We start from the raw sequence: 20,997 nt of genomic DNA, 5'->3' as shown, positions 1-20,997 counted from the left end.
CATGAAATGCAACATAATTTATTTTCAAGCCTAACCTCCTAAAAAAATCTATTCTGCACAACTGCAAGACTGCTTTCCATATTTCTATATTGTGTACAGGGCTGCCACAAATACCAGGCCCAGAGCCCTATGTTCTTAGCTTTCATTTAGAAAAAGTAAGTCAATCTGACATACCTAAAGAAAGTTATAAAACAGTGCAGAGATACATCTCTAAGGCTTTGACCTCAGCAGGCAGCACTATTGCTGAAGACAGTAAAAATACTTCATCGCTGTTGTTAAGCAATCAGATGAAAGAATGTTGACCACCCCTACCTAGGACTTGTGATTGAATGATTTGGCTGCGCTCCTCCAAACACCTCTTTGAACCATGCTGCAGATTTGTTAATTGGGGCAAATCCTCATGAGAGTTTAATATAGCCTGGGGCTATTTTCAAGGCCAGGGCTTAGCTCTGAAGTCATGTGCAGAGCGGCCACTCTCCAATGGGCTTCCCATAGGCATCATGGTGAGAAACAAGAACTTGAACTAGATGGGCTTCTGGACTGATCGAGCTGGACTTCAGTGACGCTCTGCCCCACATATTTGGAGTTAGAGAGGAAAGCCTGCTAAGCTGAGGGACATTACCTGCAGGCAGGTTTAATTCATGGCTACTCTGATTTTAAATGTTACACACAATCTCTGCCTGCCAACTGCAGCAGCAGAATGAAAGCTGGGAAGTTAAGTGAAATAATGCATCAAATGGCTCATCAAGGCAAAGGAGAGATTGGAAAACAGCCCAGAACATGCACTGCAGACTCATTCTATGCGTGAGTGTGCAGTTAATTTAGAGAGCATGCTGCAATACACATACAATATGTGTGTGTGCTTTATGCAGGGCTGCCCTTTTATCTGGTCTGGAACCTGCAAGAAGTACAGAATGCAATGGAAACGCTTACAACACAGGAGTAGGTTACCAACAACATGCCACTCATTTGCTGAAAGAACTGTACTAGTTGCCTATTTGCTACCAGGTCAAGATTCTTGTGTTAATTCACATAGCCATTAAAAAAAACAAAACAAAACAAACCCTTAGGCTCCAAGTACAGGCAACTGCCCGTTTACTCAGGAGTTGCATTCCAAGGAACCACACGTTTCTGCAGGATGTAAGCCCCCCTGCCCTGCCAAAAATGTTGGGTGTGTCAGTGGTCGTACATGTGTCAATCGCACACCAATGGGGAGTTGCCTGTACCTTAAGGACTTCCCGATCCCTTACACTCCATCTCTATCACAGACATCTTCTGTTAGGACACATTTGGTTGTCCCCCATCGTCCTTACGTTCAGCCAGCCTTCACCAGGGACTGAGCCCTTAGTGTGACAGGCTCTGCCCTTTGGAACTCCTTGCCAATGGTCTGGCAAATGTCATTCCTATTTTGAAGTTTTTACCTTGAATTGACATGCTATTTGTGTTTTTATTGTAATTTTTGTTAGGAAACTAGCATTTATTATTCAAATAAATAAATTATGCACACACAAACTATATAACACTTAGAAATTCCTGTTTACTTCTTTATCACAATTTCTGTTATTTAATAGCAATTGGCATTATCCTGCAAGAATAGCCACTACCGACAAAGTTGCCAAGTCATCCTCAACATCTTTTTCTTAAAGCAAATGTACAAAATATCTAGCTGCCTGTTTGTGGAAAGTGGTGGGGAAAGCCTCATTCAAGTGGAGAATACTGAACTCATCAAGTTATTTACATTTAAGTGCTTGGATCGCTTTTAGATTTCTGAATGTCATGGTTCAGAATAAAGTAGCAGAAGCATGTTTTAGAATAAAATAGGAGAAACATTTTTCCCAAGTGCAAGCATTAGTAAATCCTCATTTGTGGCAAGACTTGCTAAGGCAGAGAAAACCATATGAGCCTCTCTCAAGTATTGCAATGGCTGCTGGGTATGCCCCTGATTGTACCCATGAAGCTGCCTTGTACAGAATCAGACCATTGGTCCATCTAGCTTAATACTGTCTATACCAACTGGCAGCAGCTCTCCAGGGTTTCAGACAATGGGTGTCTCCCAGACCTACATGGAGATGCTGAGGATTGAAAAATTATACGTCTACATGCAAATCAGATGCTCCATTGAGCTATTAGCCTTCAATATATATATATTAGTCAATATAAATTAGTGTGTCAGCTTCTCCTGCCCAAGTCCCATGCAATGAATATGTATAGCAAAATAATGGCATAGCTATATTTCAGTGAGGCGTGGGGAAAAAATCATGTGGATTGTCCATGATCAGAAGTTGCATTTTATACATGCACAGCTGAAATTAATTTTATTGTAGCTGGCATACTGAAAATGGGTGTCTCCCAGACCTACATGGAGATGCTGAGGATTGAAAAATTATACGTCTACATGCAAATCAGATGCTCCATTGAGCTATTAGCCTTCAATATATATTAGTCAATATAAATTAGTGTGTCAGTTTCTTCTGCCCAAGTCCCATGCAATGAATATGTATAGCAAAATAATGGCATAGCTATATTTCAGTGAGGCGTGGGGGGGAAATCACATGGATTGTCCATGATCAGAAGTTGCATTTTATACATGCACAGCTGAAATTAATTTTATTGTAGTTGGCATACTGACGTTTCTGGTGATGTTACAGGGCTGGATGAGCACTGCACAAGAATCCAGAATCTTCACACTTGGTAATCCAATTGAAATATTGGGCAGGTTTGGGCAAGGGCTGAGCAAGGTATTTTTATTCTATTTACATTAATTGGGCAACCAATGTGTTTACTGGAATTAAGACACAAGGAAATTGTATATGAATGTCTGGGTTGGTAGGTTTGATTCAGCACCACCAAAGTTTCTAGTGCCACTACATATATTTCTGTGATAGATATAACACGTCAGCTATATGCTAAAATCATCTGCATCTCTCAGGATGGCTAAGCATGGAATCAAATGCTAAGGAATCACAGAGGCGCAAGCCAATATAATCTGTAACACCAGACAACAAAGCTTCAGATCCACATACATTTCTGAAGAAGTGTGATAATACCAAGCTTAACTATGATGCTGGAGAATGATGTTGAAGAATGTAAGCAACAACACCCCACATATGGTTTAAAGTATCACACTAGAAGCTTTTAAGTCACTTGACTCCACCCTTAGTTTTTAAGGTGGCAGAGTTTTAGTGTTTGAGATCAGACAGGTTAGCAACAGACACATGCCTGAAGTGGCAGGAAATCAGTACTCTCATGAGTATTTCTCTGATAAAATTTGACTTGCCTTCCTAAGAACTGCACTTCTCCTCTGTGATGATGAGGAATAGACTTGTATTTCCCTGTATCTCCTTCTGGCCGAGTCACCAAGTAGCCTGCATAGTGCACTCTGGAGGGGGGGGGGGGAGAGGAAAGAGAAAAACTTTTTAGCGTTTTTGACTTCAGCATTTGCCAGGACTGCACGATCTGAGGAATAATCCCCACAATATGGTTTGTAAGCTAGTGCTCCTGACAATCTTATGTAACCAAAATGATCATATTTATACCATGTGTAGGTCAAACACTTAACTGAACATTATACTTTAGTTAGGAAATACAATGGGCAATTGGGGGGCGGGGAGAGAAGCAAGCATTTGACCCTAAGTCCACCACCCCCTCCAGAACTGCTAAGTAAAGAAAACCCATCCCACAGGACATTAAAATGTTACAGATCCTGGAAGATCTTCCTTGAAAGTCATGCAGAGGGGGGTGGGAGTTGTCTAAATGTTACTCTGAAAGACTGGAAGTCACAGGCACATGGCCAAATTACACAGAAGGGAAATGGGCAATGCCTATGGGCAGCTTATACTGCCAAGATAGGTGTGTGTCCCAGAAGAAATGTCACCAATCCTCAAACATTCCAAAGCTAAGCCAGCCCTAACCCCCATGCCACAATGTTTTATATCATAATTCTCGTTATTCATCTGGCACAGTGGGAATTGGATATCCTATGGGGGAGTCATAACACAATTAGAACTTGCATGTAATACACCCCCTCCCACCTATTTTGCAGGCAATTTACCTGTTCCAAAGGTCATCATCTTCTCCGCCCCAGCCCCAGAAGGCATTTGGAAAGCCATTGATTTTTTTAAACTGTTCCACTGTTAAGCCACTCACTCCTCCAAAGAACTCATTGTAAGGGAGGCTGTATAAAAAGAAGTTTCAGTCAAGGTTACTATGAACAGAACTTAATACAGGTAAGAACAAATTTGACTTCCTTTTCATTGCCTGTCATAAATAGCACTTTTCTAGGATGCAAACTGACACAGAAGTGTCTGCCTCTGCTTACTTTAACCATTTTAACTTGAAAAGTAAAGCACATGATTGTAGTTACTTACAGATACATATATTTATCCAGCTTTGCTGCAAAGTGTCTTGGCATCTGCCCACATCCATAATAGTTACGGTCATTTTCAGGTATATGGTCCACATCATGGAAGATTAAACAATCCCAGTCCAAGTCCTTCATTGCTTCCCGAAAGCCAACATTGAAAAGCATGGCGCGGTTAAAGGGTTGGTTACCAGCCTGAGAGAGAATCCCAACAAATTAATTACATGTGTTCGTTCATTTGCTTACAACACTAAAGATGGAGAGTTCACATTTAAGTGCTGACCTAATTCATATCACTTAGCATAATGCATGGATCAGAATGCAGGTCTTGCACTTCTCAAAATTTTGCAACAGTTTTCAGCTCAAAAAAAATGAAACATGTAAAAAAAAGGTGAATATTTTGGGATAAAATTAGAAATGTGTGTATTGAGATAAATATATTCAAATACATTGCAAAAGAATACATATTTATGTATTTAATACAATTTTAAATACCTATTTTACTTTTTTTAGAATCACAGATAATGCAAAAACTGAACAGACTTTTCTACATGTACATGTGTGAAATTGACATTGACTGGAAAAAACCTGATGTGTCCATCCCTACCAGGAACTTTAGGGATACAAAGCCTATGCTGTACCACTCAGCTATATCTCATTAATTGCCAATGTGAGGACTACAGCTAATTGGCAGAGTTCATGCTTTACAAGGTTTCAGGTTCAATCCCAATCATCTCCAGTCAATAGAAATTCAGGGACTAGGTGTTGGTAAATACTTCTGACTGAGATCCTGAAATCTGCTGCACACTAGGACAATGTTGAGCTAAATAAACCAACCACGTGGCTCAGGCTGACAGAAAATTTTGTTAGAAAAACAAAATGAGTAGCTAGGGATAAGTAACTGTCTCTCTTTTTCATAGAATAACTGCTTAGAACTAATTTCAGGAAAGGCCTGAAGAAAAATACAATCTAAATCAAGGCAGAAACATATTTAGAAGGTATACAAAAGATGTAAGGGCTTTTGGAATTAACTTGCAACACTGCTTGAACAGGTTAGGTTTCTTCTAGATCCCATTTGCCCAATACTACACAGACTGGCCAGTTTGGATTTGTAGCCTGGTCATTTTCCGCAGCCTGGAGGCTAGAAGCTCTACAGGTCTCATAAATACACTACAGATATATATACTGACTTTCTAACAGTTAATTACCTCCCAGATTGGATGAACAACTAGAGTAACTGCAATTTACTTCAGCTTGACAATTACGTCAACAATTTTCTTCCTTTTCTTGCCTCCCCAATAAATTCTGCTTGCTAAATAAACATAGGGCAATTCATCACACTTGTCTTTTTCAGTCACATAGGCTACGAACTACTAGTGCCAAGCCCTGAGGAGTTCACATGCACCTTTAAGGGCAGCATGGCAAATAAAAAATAGTTACGATATGGTATCTCAGTTACTTGCAGAGAGTTTAGTTATAGGAGCATTTCACTGCTGCACAGCAATTTAATATGAAAAGTTCATTTCAAAACCAAGGCCAAAATCAGCAATATCAGCTAAAAAGAACTTACGGGATGATTACATCAGCTTTCAGAGCAAAGTGTGACACCAGAAAATAATTTAAGTTTAATGGTACTACATGTTTGGAGAGGTTTCATAAAAACCTGCTGGATTGATTACAGGGTAAAGTGAAGTAGTATTTGGGTCCCAACTGCTGATCACAGAAAGAGGACATTCACTACCACACGGGGAAAGCTAACATGGCATGCATTTTGGCATCACTAACTGCAGGCACATTCTGGGCACATTTTAGGGATTTAATGCAGTATGCAAGAGCCCTATGGAAAGCACAGTTTACTGTCTTTCTCTCAATGTCTATTTCAGAAAGAAAACCATTACTAGGTCATCTTATTTCAATGTCTGTTCTTCTGAAGAGAAATTAGATTGGGGGGCAACAATACACATAAACTAACTTACTTGCTCAATAACATAAAATGCAAACTGTAAACGTTGGTGTTGCAGCATTGGAATAAGGTGTCTAAAGAGGACTGGCAGATGCTCATAACGGTTGCGGAATGGGATAAGGATTGCCACCTAGAGACAAAAAAAAAAAAAATGACCATTATTTCTTTCTAGATCTTGGAAGCAACCTAAATTTTATCAGTTCACAGGCTACCAGCACAAAACACCAAGGACATGTAAATCAAATGGATACAATCTTCAATAATGTAATCTGCAAGAATGGGCAACTGGCTAAACTATCCCCATCCCTCGAGAATTTGAACCAGGATTTCATAATCCTTCTAGCGTTTTAAAGCCTGCTGCAATGCAAACTTTTGTTATGTACAGTGGTACCTCTGGATACGAATGGGATCTGTTCCGGAGCCCTGTTCGCATCCAGAATCAAACGTAACTAGCAATGGCATGTCTGCACATGTGTGTATCGCTTTTCGCCACTTCTGCGCATAACATCATTTTGAGCGTCTGCGTATGTGGCGAAACCCGAAAGTAATGCGCTCTGTTACTTCTGGGTTGCTGCGGAGCGCAACTTGAATGCGTTCAACCTGAGGCGCATTCAACCCGAGGTATGACTGTACTCAAGAGTTACAAACAGGGATTTCAGAATATTAAAGACACGACCAGACAGCTCCATGTTAGGGAGCAGGAGGGTCTGAACCTATTTAATTCTTTTACACAACAATAGAAGCTTCAGCTGCCACAGGTACACACTTAACAACATAGACCAGGCTAGACTGTGCAATTCATATAGCCTGAGGAAGAGAAAGTTTGTATGGGTGTGCACCCTCCAGAATTATCTATAGCTGTGGAAAGCAGTCCTTTCTAAACTGATTTCTTCTTCAGGACTAAATTAGATGTGTTAAAAAGGAGGCTCTTTTCCCCATCCCGAGTTACTATAATGGGGAATGTAAAATGGCTACAACTTTTTTTCTTTTCACAGAAGTAGATTAAATGTGCAAGCTCAACAGTCCCTCCAGAGTGTATTAAGCCTCCCAAACTGGGGGCAGATACATCTGAGGGATTTTGTGCAGGCACTTTGGAAGTTTGTTTCTTTAAAAAACAAAGGGGAAAGTATTTTTCATTTTCTGCAGGAACTGGACGTAAATTAGCTATGCAAGCCTATTATTTTCCTTACGGTATAATAATACTATTGTTTGAGAAAGATAAGCTTCAGCTTTCCCTGTCTTTACATTACCTTCCAACGAGGCAAACAGTCTTTAGGCTTCCAGTGGCCTCCTAGTTTGATAGCAGGGTCTTGAGAGAAGAGCTGGTGGATCTCTTCCATACTGATTTCACTCATATTTACATCAATAGGGCCCTCTGCGTACATAGTTAAAAAGAAGGTTATGAGAAAAAACAAGTACAGCTCTGATTGAGAATATGCATTTACAATTCTTGAATTTCTTTACCCCATCATATTACTGCACAATTCAATTCTTACATTTTCATAACTCCCAGTATGTCAAGAGCAATTGATTTCTATATATATATGGGGTCATAATTGATTTTGAGGTGTGCTTAATATGTTTTGTAGAATGTTGACTTCTCATATTAAAGGAATGATGCAGCTGAAGTTCAACACTTTGAATCAGGGGTCAGCAAACCTTTTCAGAGGGGTCCGGTCCACTGTCCCTCAGACCTTGGGGGGGGGGAGAATTTTTCTTTTTTGGGGGGGAATGAATGAATTCCTATGCCCCACAAATAACCCAGAGAAGCATTTTAAATAAAAGCACACATTCTACTCATGTAAAAACACCAGGCAGGCCCCACAAATAACCCAGAGATGCATTTTAAATAAAAGGATACATTCTACTCATGTAAAAACACGCTGATTCCCGGACTGTCCGCGGGCCAGATTTAGAAGGCGATTGGGCCGGATCCTGCCCCCCCTCCCCGGCCTTAGTTTGCCTACCCTTGCTTTGAATTCAAGCTTCATTGAATTCAACTGTAAAATGTTCAGCAGATAGACTGTCTCATCAGGTTTAGGATAACAACATGGGAGGCTGTAAAAAAATTTGCACTTATCATGGTTACAATCCTTATCCCTCTCATGGCTTGTTGGTATGTTTTAAACAGATTTTATATATGTATATAGTTTAAATTCTATCTCTGTTTAATTGTATTTTAGTGATATATTTTTCTGTGTTTTTAGCTTGAATCTCATTAGGGAAAAAGGTGGGGTAATAAAGGTGGGGTAATAAATAATAATAATAATAATAATAATAATAATAATAATAATAGCAGCTTGCATTTAAAGTTTTTAAGAGATTCACACAGCAAATGTTCAATGTGGTATCTAGACTGGTCCTTCAACTCATCTAGCCTGAGTTCATATTTGAATCTGAGTATTTTAAGACCAGCAATACATGGAACATGCTATCTCATCTTTGGACTGAATTAGTGTTACAACCTTCTCAATCACTCAACCAGTGAAGCACTCTTTACTATTAGAAAATTGAGAATTCTTGAAGAACAATGAAGACTTCAAATACACCACGAAAATAAAGAGTACCTCCTACTTACTCATCCAACTGGCTCTGAAGCCCATAAAGATGATGAGGGGCTACGAAATGAAAGGAGTGATGAGAAAGTAAGTCAAATTGTTCTGCATGTCCTTCGGTACTTACTCATAGAAGGGAGTCTTTCAGGGCAGGTATGGTTTGGAAAGTATGTAAAGTCTTCAGGAAGAAAAGTTGTTGTTTGCAGAAATGTTTCACTGTGGTTCAAATCAAGAGGATAATCTGGGAGGTGGGAGGAGAGAAAAGAAGAGCGCTATTTAGGCTATTAACTTTGCAATCTCTTTTATTCATCAACAATATCTGCCTCTAACCACAACATTTTTAGAGTACTTCACTGCTTCACCATCAAGTGCTACAGAACACAAATAAACATGTTCCTAGCATTTAATTCTATTTTAAGCAATAAAACTATGGAATTATTAATGGGTTACAACTCTATAAAGCAACTAAGGCACTGCTGACAGTGTTTTCCCAGAGAAGCCATACGGTTCTCTCATACATTTGAAAAATTCCAGCCACTCATTCTAAGGTTTGTCATGCTGCATCTCTCATTTTGTACAACCTCAGTGCCTTGAAAGATATTAGTTATTATTTCATTATTAGTTTGAAAAAATGTGATGCACAAAGCAAATTAATTCAACTATGTAATAACTGTTCTGGCTGTTATCCTTTGCCCAAATCTAATCTGGTCAGGTAGGCTTTGCTCCCCTAAACCAGACTCCTACAACTGCCTTGTTCCCTTCAACCACAAGAACCTACTAAGACACTTACGGACACCTAGCTCAAACAAAAAATTTTCTTTACAGGATGCTGCAGCTGAATCTTAAGCTGTGCAAATTCTATGCAGTTATGGTATTCTTGGTTTAACAGGAATATGTCCTAAGGTTCTTCTGGGGACAATAGCACAGGTACAGCCTTGTGCCTCTCTGCCTAATCTTCTCCATCTATTTGGTTTTTTCCCCTAACTCCATCTCTGTCCAAGGGCTGTAAGTTATGCCTCCCCCCCCCCCCAGTCAGTTGAACAATTCACAGAGCATTTTTAAAAAAAAAATAAAAAAAATGAAATGTCAAGTCACAAGTGCTTATTTGCATTTTCAGGGAATAATTCACTAGCCCCAAGCTATCAAGTGAGTCAGTAGGGCCTGCAAAGTTAAGACAGAAAAGGTATTGCAATTACAGTCTAACATTAATAATTACCCCTCCATCATTTCAACTCATGCCATAAAGGTCAGCAGTCATAAAGCTTATTGTATTGGAACATAATACAACCGAAGCTGACATGCAAATCAGCAATGACAGTCCAGAGGCACCATTAGCATCTGGATGAGCCAGTTTATCATGCCTATTTGTTATGGTCATTGCCATATTTAAATAAACAAATTTCTATTAAAATCAGGCAACTACATGTTGTATTTCTGCTTGCTTTGTTCTACTCGTCATGCTTTTCATGAATGTTACTATTTTAGTATAGCACAGGGTTCCCTGCTAACACACTAAAAAATGCTAGAGAGTTTAATAGTAGTACTACTAGCAGAAGCTTCATTTAATTCCTGGGATCTTGCACAGAGCTGTTGCATTCAGGTTCTACCTCCAGGTTTCCCATTGACATCTGACTGGCCATTGTGAGAACATGATACTAGACTAGACAGGGTCTTTGGCCTGATCTGGCAGGGTTCTTATGCTCTTTCCATAAATAAGATAGACCTTCACTCCACTCATATTCACTGCAATTCTACCAAAGTTTTAGCTTGTTTGTCTTTTCTCCACAGGTGAAAAGAGAAAACTACTGAAAGGTATGTGGATTATTCAAATGTAGCTGAATGACAGTCCCTCCCAAAATACAACATCAATAGTGCATCCTAGGACCAAAGAACCCTTGGACCAACTGCCTGGATTGCATGCCAGGTTTCATAACTTCCTCAAGCCATCTAAAAATAGCATTAGGAAAATGAGACAACTGGCATTTACAAAGATGACTGGCTTAGTTGTGTAATCTAAAAAACTGTGACAGATGTATAAGGTTATTAAAGCTTCCTTCTTCCCATATGCATAGGGAAATCCATATCTTTGAGCTCCTCCTTCATTTATCCTCCCAGAAAGAGAAAATCTGCAGTAGTTTCCACCTCTTGGGTGTGGTAGTTAAATGGAAATTAAAATGACATTATTATTGCCAAACAATACTGAGCAAATGAGACTAAGTTGATTTTGCAACCAACTGTGATTCAAGGATTGTGTGTCAGCCCAAAATGATGACAATTTCTATGAATGAATGTATGCTTGATGGTTTTGGGTTCAATATAACACTAACAGCAATGAGAAGACCAGTGCAGTACCTAATTCCAGCTCAGAGTATTTGAACAGCCTAGGACTTAGAACAAATAGACATGTAAGGTAAACAGAATTTTCTGGTTGTATATCTGCTTTGCTTTTTGCATCATCATCATCATTTAGTGCAGAAACAATGAGCCTACTTCTCCCCATACTTGCTCAATGTTCTGGGAATGTAGTGAAACTAGATGGCTTTTCCTAGGTTTCAGAATGAGTCAAACTAACACGTCTCCAATGAGCTTTTGGCCTAAAGGTAAGGTAGGCTATACCTTCTTGTAGATAATGAGCACTCAAGGTGAGATACTGTTATTTAACTGACTACAGGCATCCTTCTAAGGGTCCACAAATGGAGCCTAGGTCCAGAAAAGAAACTATTGAGTTTGTTCCCACAGCTAGACTGGCTTGTTTTGTCTGCGGTACTTCAGGAGAAAGGGAGGCGCACCATGGGAAGGACTGAGAAGCATACACAAGCATGAGGCTGGTTCATATAAAACCATGTTTGTTCTGTACTATAACTTTATATGATGTGCAAACAAGGCTAATGTGCTGTACACTTTAGCTCATTCAGTGTGAACTGTTCATATAGCAATGAGCAGTGATCAAAAATGTTATTTGGCTATGTATTTGAGACAGAAGAGTGTCAACTGTGTCATCAGCAGGCAAAATCACTGTGCAGTGGGCTACTGGTAAGACTACTAAGTGACTTGGGTAACCATCCAGAAGATGGCATAAACTGCAGAATCACTTCTGGGTTTTTTTCATAGAAACACAGGAAGCTGCCTTATACTAGGCCAGACTATTGGTCCATCTTGCTCAGTATTGTCTACATTGACTGGCAGCAGCTCTCCAGGGTTTCAGGTAGGTAATCTTTGCCAGCCCTGCCTGGTGATGCCAGGGACTGAACCTGGGACATTCTGTGTAGCCTAGGCAAAACATCTGAAAAAAGACCTCTGGCAGATCTAATGTATTAAATAGATGCCCAGCTGAGAAGAGAGCTATAATGCGCAGCTGAACTACTGGCACCATATGTGAGTTCATTAAACATAGGGAACAGGCATTTTATTCAGGTCATAGTAGAAACGGTGTTAGTTAAGTGAAGTGTGTTATATATTAGTAACAGCCCCGTAATCGAATCAGAGTAAAGCTTGTAAGATTAAAATTCAAGTCAGGAACGTGGATGATTACTATCCAAGATATTCAAATAGAAAACAAGGTACTTCAGTATCCTTATAAATGCCACTATCATACACTGGTTCCACTGGAAATCTCAATGCAACAGCTTTCAGTCTACTGTGTCTAAAAGCTGTTCAATGCTTCTTGTGATAAGGTCAGATAAAGGGAAGTTCCCCACTCCTACCTGAGATGGTCTTTTTTACCTTAGGAGAAAGGTTTATTAAACATACCTGAGTCATTCCCACTGCTGTTCCTCTTGGCATAGGCACTGCGGACCACCTGTTCATAAACCTGAGCTCCTATTGTTCTCATGTTTTCACGAATCATGATGCCTTGGGCTTGCATCATGAAGAGGTAGGTGTTCACTGCAAGAAAAACAAAGGTTAAATTAGTCACAGCCTTTTTACAGAAAGAAAACAAGTTCTAAAATCTTTTAAAAATTATTTCTTTTCCACTGGTCACTACAGAATGTGTCTTATGTATATTGCTTCTCAATTGCTGTGTATTTTAAATGTGTGATATATACAGGTTTTTGTTTTGTTTTTGCTTAAACTCACATGCACTGGAACAGGTTTGTGTGCTTTGAGGTGAAGAAATTTAATAAAATTAGTGAAAGCAGGAAGAGACCATAAGGGCCAACCTGCAATGCCAATACTCTGCAGGAAGGCCCATCTCTTCTCACCCTTTAGAAAATGAGCAAAACTAGCTAGACATGCCTCCCTGGGCAGGAAGTTTTTTTTTGGGGGGGGTGCCACTACCAAGAATGACCATGAAGTGAGAAATAAGGTAGCACACATATGCTACACAGGGCACCAAAGACAGCAATTAGGTATGCTTTACAATCATGCTATGTAGTGAACTGTGAAGACTAGATGCACATTTTCCCACAGGCTATGCAGGCAGGGAGATAAGTAGTACTGGAATTTTTTCAGATGTGTTTAAGCACAGAGTTTGTTAACTCCAGGCCATTGCTTTTATTTTGACAGAAGTGGAAAATAAATTCCATCCAGGCAGAATGTGCAATGTCAATGCAAGTTGACAAAAAACACCAAGTTTTTATTCAGTGAAGGGCTCTCCTATTTGGAAACAAAGGCCCCTTGCAAGTTTACACTACAGAGGAGAATGCATGAAGAAATTGTTCTAATTATTGAATGTTGGAAAAGTCCAGTGGGGCGAAAGACCTGATCAATACTTATTCTCACACTGAGGTTATTTAATGCAACACACACAAAGTGAACCATGTATTTCAGATACTAATGTATGAAAACTGTATGAAAATGCCCTCGATTTTTACTTGATGCAGTACTAAAAGGTTGGCCTGCAAATAAAAAGAAACACAATGTTCGCCTTAAACACATACATCAAAGAGTACCACACAAAGGGCTAGACTCTAGATCGTTAGTCAGCAAGAAAAGACTGCATCAAGTTAGATCTGAGGAAGCTCATAGATAATAAATTCATTTGATTGTGCCATGGCTCATCAGACGAAAGCAGGGAGTCACTTTCTCAGCAAGATTCTTTGTCAACCATCCTGTGCAAGAGACGTACAGTTTTCCAAACTACAGTAAGCCCACAACTTACACACATTTAATTTGTGCTCATTCAGCTTTACGTACTTGGCAAAAAAATTAAAAGAGGGCCATCCAGGAAAAAAATATTTTGGCAATCTCACCTGCCATTTGAACCCAATGTGTTTTGACTATACACACTTTTGGCTTTAGATGCAATCCCCACATAACACCCACATAGGTTGCAGACTTGCGGTTGGTAAAAAAAAAAAAATTCTATGCTGGGCTTTCACAATAGGTCATATGGGAAAGGGGTGGTACTCACATGAATGCTCTTCCATGAACAAAAATAAATATATCCATATATTCAAAAAAACTAGATGTGAAAGGAAAGAGTTATAACATTGCCTTCCCCCAGACAAGTTAATTTTATATGGACGGAGTGGGGTTGGGCTTTGGAGGAAGATTCAATAATGTGAGAGCAGTCTGACATGGTACAGCCCAGATAAAATATTCTGATACAATCTTTTGCAACATGCTTTTCTGAGAAGGCAGATCCAAAACATTCCTCATGCACCCTCTACCCCAGTATCTCAGCAGCAGCAGGGAGGGAGGGCATCTAATCTACATATAATTGTGCTAGGCAGTGGATGATGTACAGATAAATACACCAACACAGCTGTCATACAAAAACACCTAACAAATTGCTAGAAATTTCAACCAGGAGTAATGCGAAGCTATTATCCAAACAGTGTTGCCTGAAAACTTCCTTTAAGTTGAAGATAATGAATCTAAATTACTGGGTGGGCTCCTGGAGGCATTCAGGGCTTGTTCACAAAATATTCTTAATAACTATATTTGAATATTCTGTTTAATCAGACATTATCCTTCATCAGACGTTTTGCAAGAATATTTGAGTTTGCTTTTAATGGCCAACTCACAGATATCTGTCATGCTTTTAATGCATTTTTACAATGCCACTGGTAGCCATGGTGGAAATTTAGTAAAATTGCATTTCTTATTAAAATCTTTTAGACCTTGCAGGGTAGTTTTTATAGTCATGTAAACCAAGGGGGAAGAAGGACTCCTCCAAGACATGAATATGGCAACTATAAATAAATTGAATCAACAATTAGCATTATGGAATAAAGTACACAAAGAGTGGTAGTGGCATCCTGGCAACAAGAAATGCACAAGCACAAATATTCAAGTATTTAGAAACAAACTCAGTCCCATTAAAATGCTACTTAGCAGGGGTGAAAGTACAGCATTCCACTTAAGCAGAATACAGACACTAGAGTTATTTTTATTTTTTCAAGGAATAAACTTTACCAAGCTACCAGTACTTCTTTCACAACAGCATTTCCACTTAATTATATTAATCAAAATGATTCCATGCTGTGTTATTTATAGCCTTACCTTGGCTAAAAATTACAGTATAGATGCTCTAAGTAAATAAAGGGTTTTCACTCACAGCTGCCGCATTAGGTTGGTTGAGTTAAAGAAAGTTGGGCTTCATAATGTTCAGCTCAATTTGATCAGATACTTCTATAAAGCAGCTTTCTATGAGATGAGTTCCATGGTAAACATTTGTCTGCTTTAGAGGGCCTAAAGGTCACCTGAACTCTCTAGCCCTACCCACATCCTTCTGAAAATTTGCAGGTTATTTTCCTAGAGGCACTTATATGATATATTTCATTTTCATAATAAAATTGTTCATCACTAAACCAGAGAAGGGGAAAGAAGTCACTTAACAGTTTTACAGCTTAGGAGATACCACAGAGAATTCCCTCTACTGCATCAACCCCACTCCCCAACTTCTGAGGGCAGTAGAGCTACCTAGAAGACATCCTCTGATGCTCGTAACATCCAAGAGAGTCTGTCAGGAAGGATGTACTGTACAGGTGTAATGATGTATAGGTAAAGGTAAAGGGACCCCTGACCATTAGGTCCAGTCGCGGACAACTTTGGGGTTGCGGCGCTCATCTCGCTTTATGGACCGAGGGAGCAGGCGTACAACTTCCGGGTCATGTGGCCAGCATGACTAAGCTGCTTCTGTCGAACCAGAGCAGTGCACGGGAATGCCATTTGCCATATTTTTTGCTCTATAAGACTCACTTTTTCCCTCCTGAAAAGTAAGGGGAAATGTGTGTGCGTCTTATGGAGCAAATGCAGGCTGTGCAGCTATCAAAGAAGCCAGAACAGCAAGAGGGATTGCTGCTTTCACTGCGCAGCGATCCCTCTTGCTGTTCTGCCTTCTGAGATTCAGATTTCCCCCCCCTTGTTTTCCTCCTCCAAAAACTAGGTGCGTCTTGTGGTCTGGTGCGTCTTATAGAGCGAAAAATACGGTACTTTCCTGCCAGAGCGGTACCTATTTATCTACTTTGACGTGCTTTCAAACTGCTAGGTTGGCAGGAGCTGAGACTGAGCAACGAGAGCTCACCCCGTCGCAGGGATTCAAACCACTGACCTTCTGATGGGCAAGCCCTAGGCTCTTTGGTTTAACCCACAGCACCACCCGCGTCCCATCTAATGATGTATAAGAAAGAGCCAAAAAGTGCAATTCCATTTAGGTATCTATAAAATATTTGTACTCTCTCAAAGGCTCAGATAAGGTGTTTTGGGGGTTTTTTGGGTTTTTTTAAAGCACCTGCACATTAAGGGGTATGGAATTCTGCTCCTAAAAGGCTCAACAAAAACTTTTCTATTACAGACTTTTTTTTCTTCAAATAATCATAGCTTAAATATCAGGACAAGGGTCCAAACCTGAAGAAGCACACAAATCTTGGTACCTCTCAGGAGTCAGGACAAGAGACAACTACATATAACTCTCATATTTGTTTAAGCTGATGGGTGCAGCAAATGCATACAAGGAAGAGAAGCAAAACCCAATATGTAAATATTTAGTTCCAAAAATAATCTGCATATCCACATTATCATAGCAAATGGGATGTGCAAAATATTTTTTTCTGGTCTGGGTTGTTTTGCCCACTGCACATTTATGCATCAGAATGTAATGGTTTGCAACAGCTACCTCCAAAAAGCACTCAGCTGAATAATTTCCACATATGTCATACAGTTTGAAAATACTCTAGTTGATAAATGAGATTATCTACAGATTACAAATTATTATTATGCAGATTAATGGGTTTATCTAGCCTGGTGGATTTTTGAAAAGGGTAAATATGAGATCCAATCCAATTTTAGTGTGGTGGCAAATTTTGACATCTGAGCCCCTGCAGACCTAAAAGCAGAAGATTAGCCTGCTGAGTGGCAGTAGATTGCCAGCTGCTAACAAACAAAAATCTTTACAACTCCATACACAAATAGTTGCTGACAAAAATGCAAAACATTAAACACTTGTGCACAGTCTTTAGAAATGGTTCTAATGGCACCCACATTTCTTCATAGTCAGTCATCAGATGGCAGTTTGTCTCAAGTTCTGATAAACTCTCAGCAACTAAGAAGCACAATCCAATTAGGTTTTGCACACAAAATATTTAGAAACTGGTGGTTACGTCAGTCACTTGCAAGAATGTATCACTGTAGTCCTGTCTGCCACAGGAAGAAGACATTGTTGCTCTGTGGTAGATAATGTGTTTTCCTATGCAGGAAGCCCCTGGTTTATTCTCTGCTTTCTCCGGTTAAAACGAATCTCAGAAGGGAGGGCAAAATCAAAAACCACAATGAGATACTGCCCAAAATAGACAGTACTGTGCTAGATGGACCTTTGACATAATTGTGCATAAAGCAGATGCATACGTGCATGTCACTTGTCCCATTTTCAGACCCTGGGATCAACCAGACTCTCAGACTGGCAACTGCAAGGCTTGATGGGCAGTGTAGTCATTGCTGTTTCAGCAGCCCCAGCACTCATGCCAACTGGGGCAGAAGTTGGGAGGAATAACCATTTGCTGCACCAGCTCTTACTGATGCAAGGGAGAGGCTTGTATCAGGCTTGTTGTCATCATGTGACAGCAGCAGGGTCAGTGCAGGATCCAGTAGATCCTGGGCTAACTTTGCCCCACAAATGCCCTATTTAGGTGGTTTCCACTGCCTACCACAGCTATGCATGCTGCTGGTAGCAGTTCCTGCCTGCCATTTAGGAAAGCACATTGATGTGTAAGTGGAGCTGGGCAGATGGGACTCCAGCAGCTAGAGGTGGTAGACTGCTCTGCCCCATGCCACAACAAATCCCACTCCTCACAGAGGAAACTTCAATTGCAGAAGTGAAAGCTCCTACACCATTCCACGTCCCACTGTACTGCTGTTTATTATGGTTGTTGATTGTAAATTAACTTCCTATAGAAATCAAACTCTTGTAAGTCACCCTGAATGCTGCAAATGCAGTAGAAAGTATTTGGAACAAATTAATAAAATTGGCTTGCTTTCTCAGTACACTTATTCTGAGGTCCACTTATGACATGGAATTCAGACTGAAGCCATAACAATGTCACATTTTTCCAACTTGTGATGGATACACACAACAAATTTCAACTTTCTAGATGTTGCCAAATTATCTTCACAACATGCCTGGCAGTGGGGAGTGAGTCTCAAAGCATCTTTATATACACAGATTAGACACCATATATGAAAAAAACTGTAGTGCAAAATAAACTGCAATATATAACCGGTATATAGAAATTATAGTGTTATAGGTAAGTGTTTCATTCTCATTTGGAACATAGGAAGCTACCATTTACAAATTCAAACCAATGACCCATCAAGCTCAATGTTGTCCAGAATGCTGATTGTCAGTGGCTCTCCAGGGTTTTAGCCAGTGGTCTTTTCAAGCCCTATGTGGAGATATTGGGGGCTGAACCTGGGAGCTTGTACAAGAAAAGCATGTGCTGTATGACTGAGCTATGCTCCTTCCCTGTACACTGTATGAACTCTGAAGTACTCAGAACTTTCTAACTTTGCATGATGCATGAACAGGCTTGATTCTGCTTGCTGTGTGGCTGAGCAACTACAGAATGGGTTTAATGGCATGGAGCCAATAGATAGACAAGATATTTTCTTCTGTTTTTAGAATTGGACCAAATGATAACATCTGAAGTCAAATTATGTAATTTGAAATTCAGTTTGTATTTTGCTATTCAGCAGAGACAGCCATGCCTAGTGAGGTGAGGTGAGGATATTCTCAAAAATGAGAATATTCTCAAGAATATTCTCTGCTAGAAAATGTTCTGGAGAATATTCTCTACAAACTGTAAATTCTAATGTAAGAACCAGTTTTACAATGCACATTTAAAAAATCTAGTAAACAATAAGTCAAACTGTGATATTGCCATTGTAAGTAATCAATAATGATTTTTTTGATCCAGTTACATTACTGGGCATTGTGTCATTCACCATCGGCAGTTCTGAAATGTGTGCTACCGAAAACTTTTTTTTAGTTTTAAAAATGCCATTCGTTTAATTTGATGAACATTTGAATTCATATGTATTTCAACTATATGTAATAGGCTTTTTTTCTATTTTGGTGTGACCTTATTCTTAGCATTTCTATACCCTTGGCCATACAGTGTGATATAATATGATATAATATAATATATAATAATTATATTTTATATATATACACACACACACACACACACACACACACATGTGCACACACACACACACACACACACATACACACACACACACACAGAGAGAGAGAGTAGCTTTAATGCTTTATATACTTAAAATACCTAGGCCTATATAATTATGTGTAACAGCATGTGAGGTGGCCTTGATTTAAACAGTTGACCTTTCTGTATTTTTATTTAGTGCCAGTAACTGGTTTTTGCAGTGCCATTCAATGGTACAAGGTGCCATTTACCAGAGATTGACATACTGAAATATATTAATATTATTATTAAAGTTATATCATTTTCAATGCATTAAAATGAATATTCTATTTTAAATGAAAATTCTCTAATATTCTCATTAATCGAGAATATTCTCCAAAATATTATTGAGAATTTAACATCACTAGCCATGTCACACTGCATCATATTACTTCAGCTGAGATACTTGGATATTCCTCCACTGAGAAATTACAGTACACATGTAACAAAGCTTATATAAAGGTTGGGTAGACCTGTCCCTTATAATGGAGCAGACTGTACAGTTAATACAGACTGCAGAAACTGATGTAATGGGCCTGAAGAGAATGTTGTTCTGTAGCTTCTAGGCATCTTCATAAGAGCTTGAAGTTGGAGTAATTAGCACTCCATTAGAAATCTCACTCAATAACATATTGCCTGATTTTTGCTTCCCTGAATCTTAAAAGTACCATTTCAGATGGCATTTTAGCAATTCTTTGAATAAATGGGTTAATACAAAATCTAAGAAATGTCAAGGGCCAAACAATAAGGCAAGTCATTTTACTATGTCCGTAGGTAACAGTGTAAGTCACTGAATACTGCAGACATTTTAAGGACCTTTAGATCTGGTAACCAGCTTTTGACCATTCTGACTGCTTCTATTCCATGCCTGAAAGTAAACTTTCCTCATTAGCAGCCTTGGAGACAAGCACACCAAAGCTCTGCGAAGCAAGTGGGAAGGTTCACTGAGTTAATATAAAGCATAAGACCTTATCTTGTTTGTAAGGTTGTGCAAGCTCTGAGAGAGAACCGCCTGACACTGCATGGGTACAAGGGCACATACTTGGCACATACCTCTCTGCCAAAGTCACAGGAAAAGAGCCTCATCACACTACAAGTAAGATTAAACCACCTGATGCTGATCCAAGGAAAGACGAGGTGTTTCAGAAAGATTCCTAAGATACTTAAGTGAAAATTTAAAAATCTACATTTTTAGTGAGAAGATCCCTTTGATTAAATACAAAAAGAAAAGACTCATAATAAGGATGCTTCACTGACAAAATCAGTTTGAGCACCAATGACCGGGGGGGGGGGGGGGCACAAAAGCTTGGCTTCTGGTTACAATTGTGTCCTAAAGCACCTAGAATTGAGGCTAGAGATTTTCACCCAGCAGAGAGTTAATATCACTAGTATCCAGGGGGGGGGGGGCATGTCTCAGGAATCAAAAGAGGATTTGCTGTAAACAGAATGCAATTTCAACATACATATATATTCCTG

The 20,997-nt window shown here is 39.4% G+C and overlaps 1 protein-coding gene across 2 annotated transcripts in view; it reads right to left on the bottom strand.

Moving 5' to 3' along the window:
• Nucleotides 1-20,997, bottom strand: part of B4GALT5 (beta-1,4-galactosyltransferase 5) — a 51,897-nt gene that overhangs the window by 3,267 nt on the left and 27,633 nt on the right. For both annotated transcript variants that reach the window (XM_083447044.1, XM_083447043.1), the window contains exons 2-8: nucleotides 12,629-12,763; nucleotides 9,006-9,119; nucleotides 7,574-7,698; nucleotides 6,337-6,453; nucleotides 4,368-4,555; nucleotides 4,052-4,174; nucleotides 3,278-3,379 (exon numbers count right to left, since the gene is read on the bottom strand). In XM_083447044.1, the coding sequence (XP_083303170.1) occupies nucleotides 3,278-3,379; nucleotides 4,052-4,174; nucleotides 4,368-4,555; nucleotides 6,337-6,453; nucleotides 7,574-7,698; nucleotides 9,006-9,119; nucleotides 12,629-12,763 (904 nt within the window). The remainder of the gene's footprint in view (nucleotides 1-3,277; nucleotides 3,380-4,051; nucleotides 4,175-4,367; nucleotides 4,556-6,336; nucleotides 6,454-7,573; nucleotides 7,699-9,005; nucleotides 9,120-12,628; nucleotides 12,764-20,997) is intronic.

This window comes from Podarcis tiliguerta (assembly GCF_965153285.1).
Source record: "Podarcis tiliguerta genome assembly, chromosome: 6".
NCBI classification, from domain to species: domain Eukaryota; kingdom Metazoa; phylum Chordata; class Lepidosauria; order Squamata; family Lacertidae; genus Podarcis; species Podarcis tiliguerta.
This window is presented reverse-complemented; position numbering and strand designations above follow the sequence as displayed.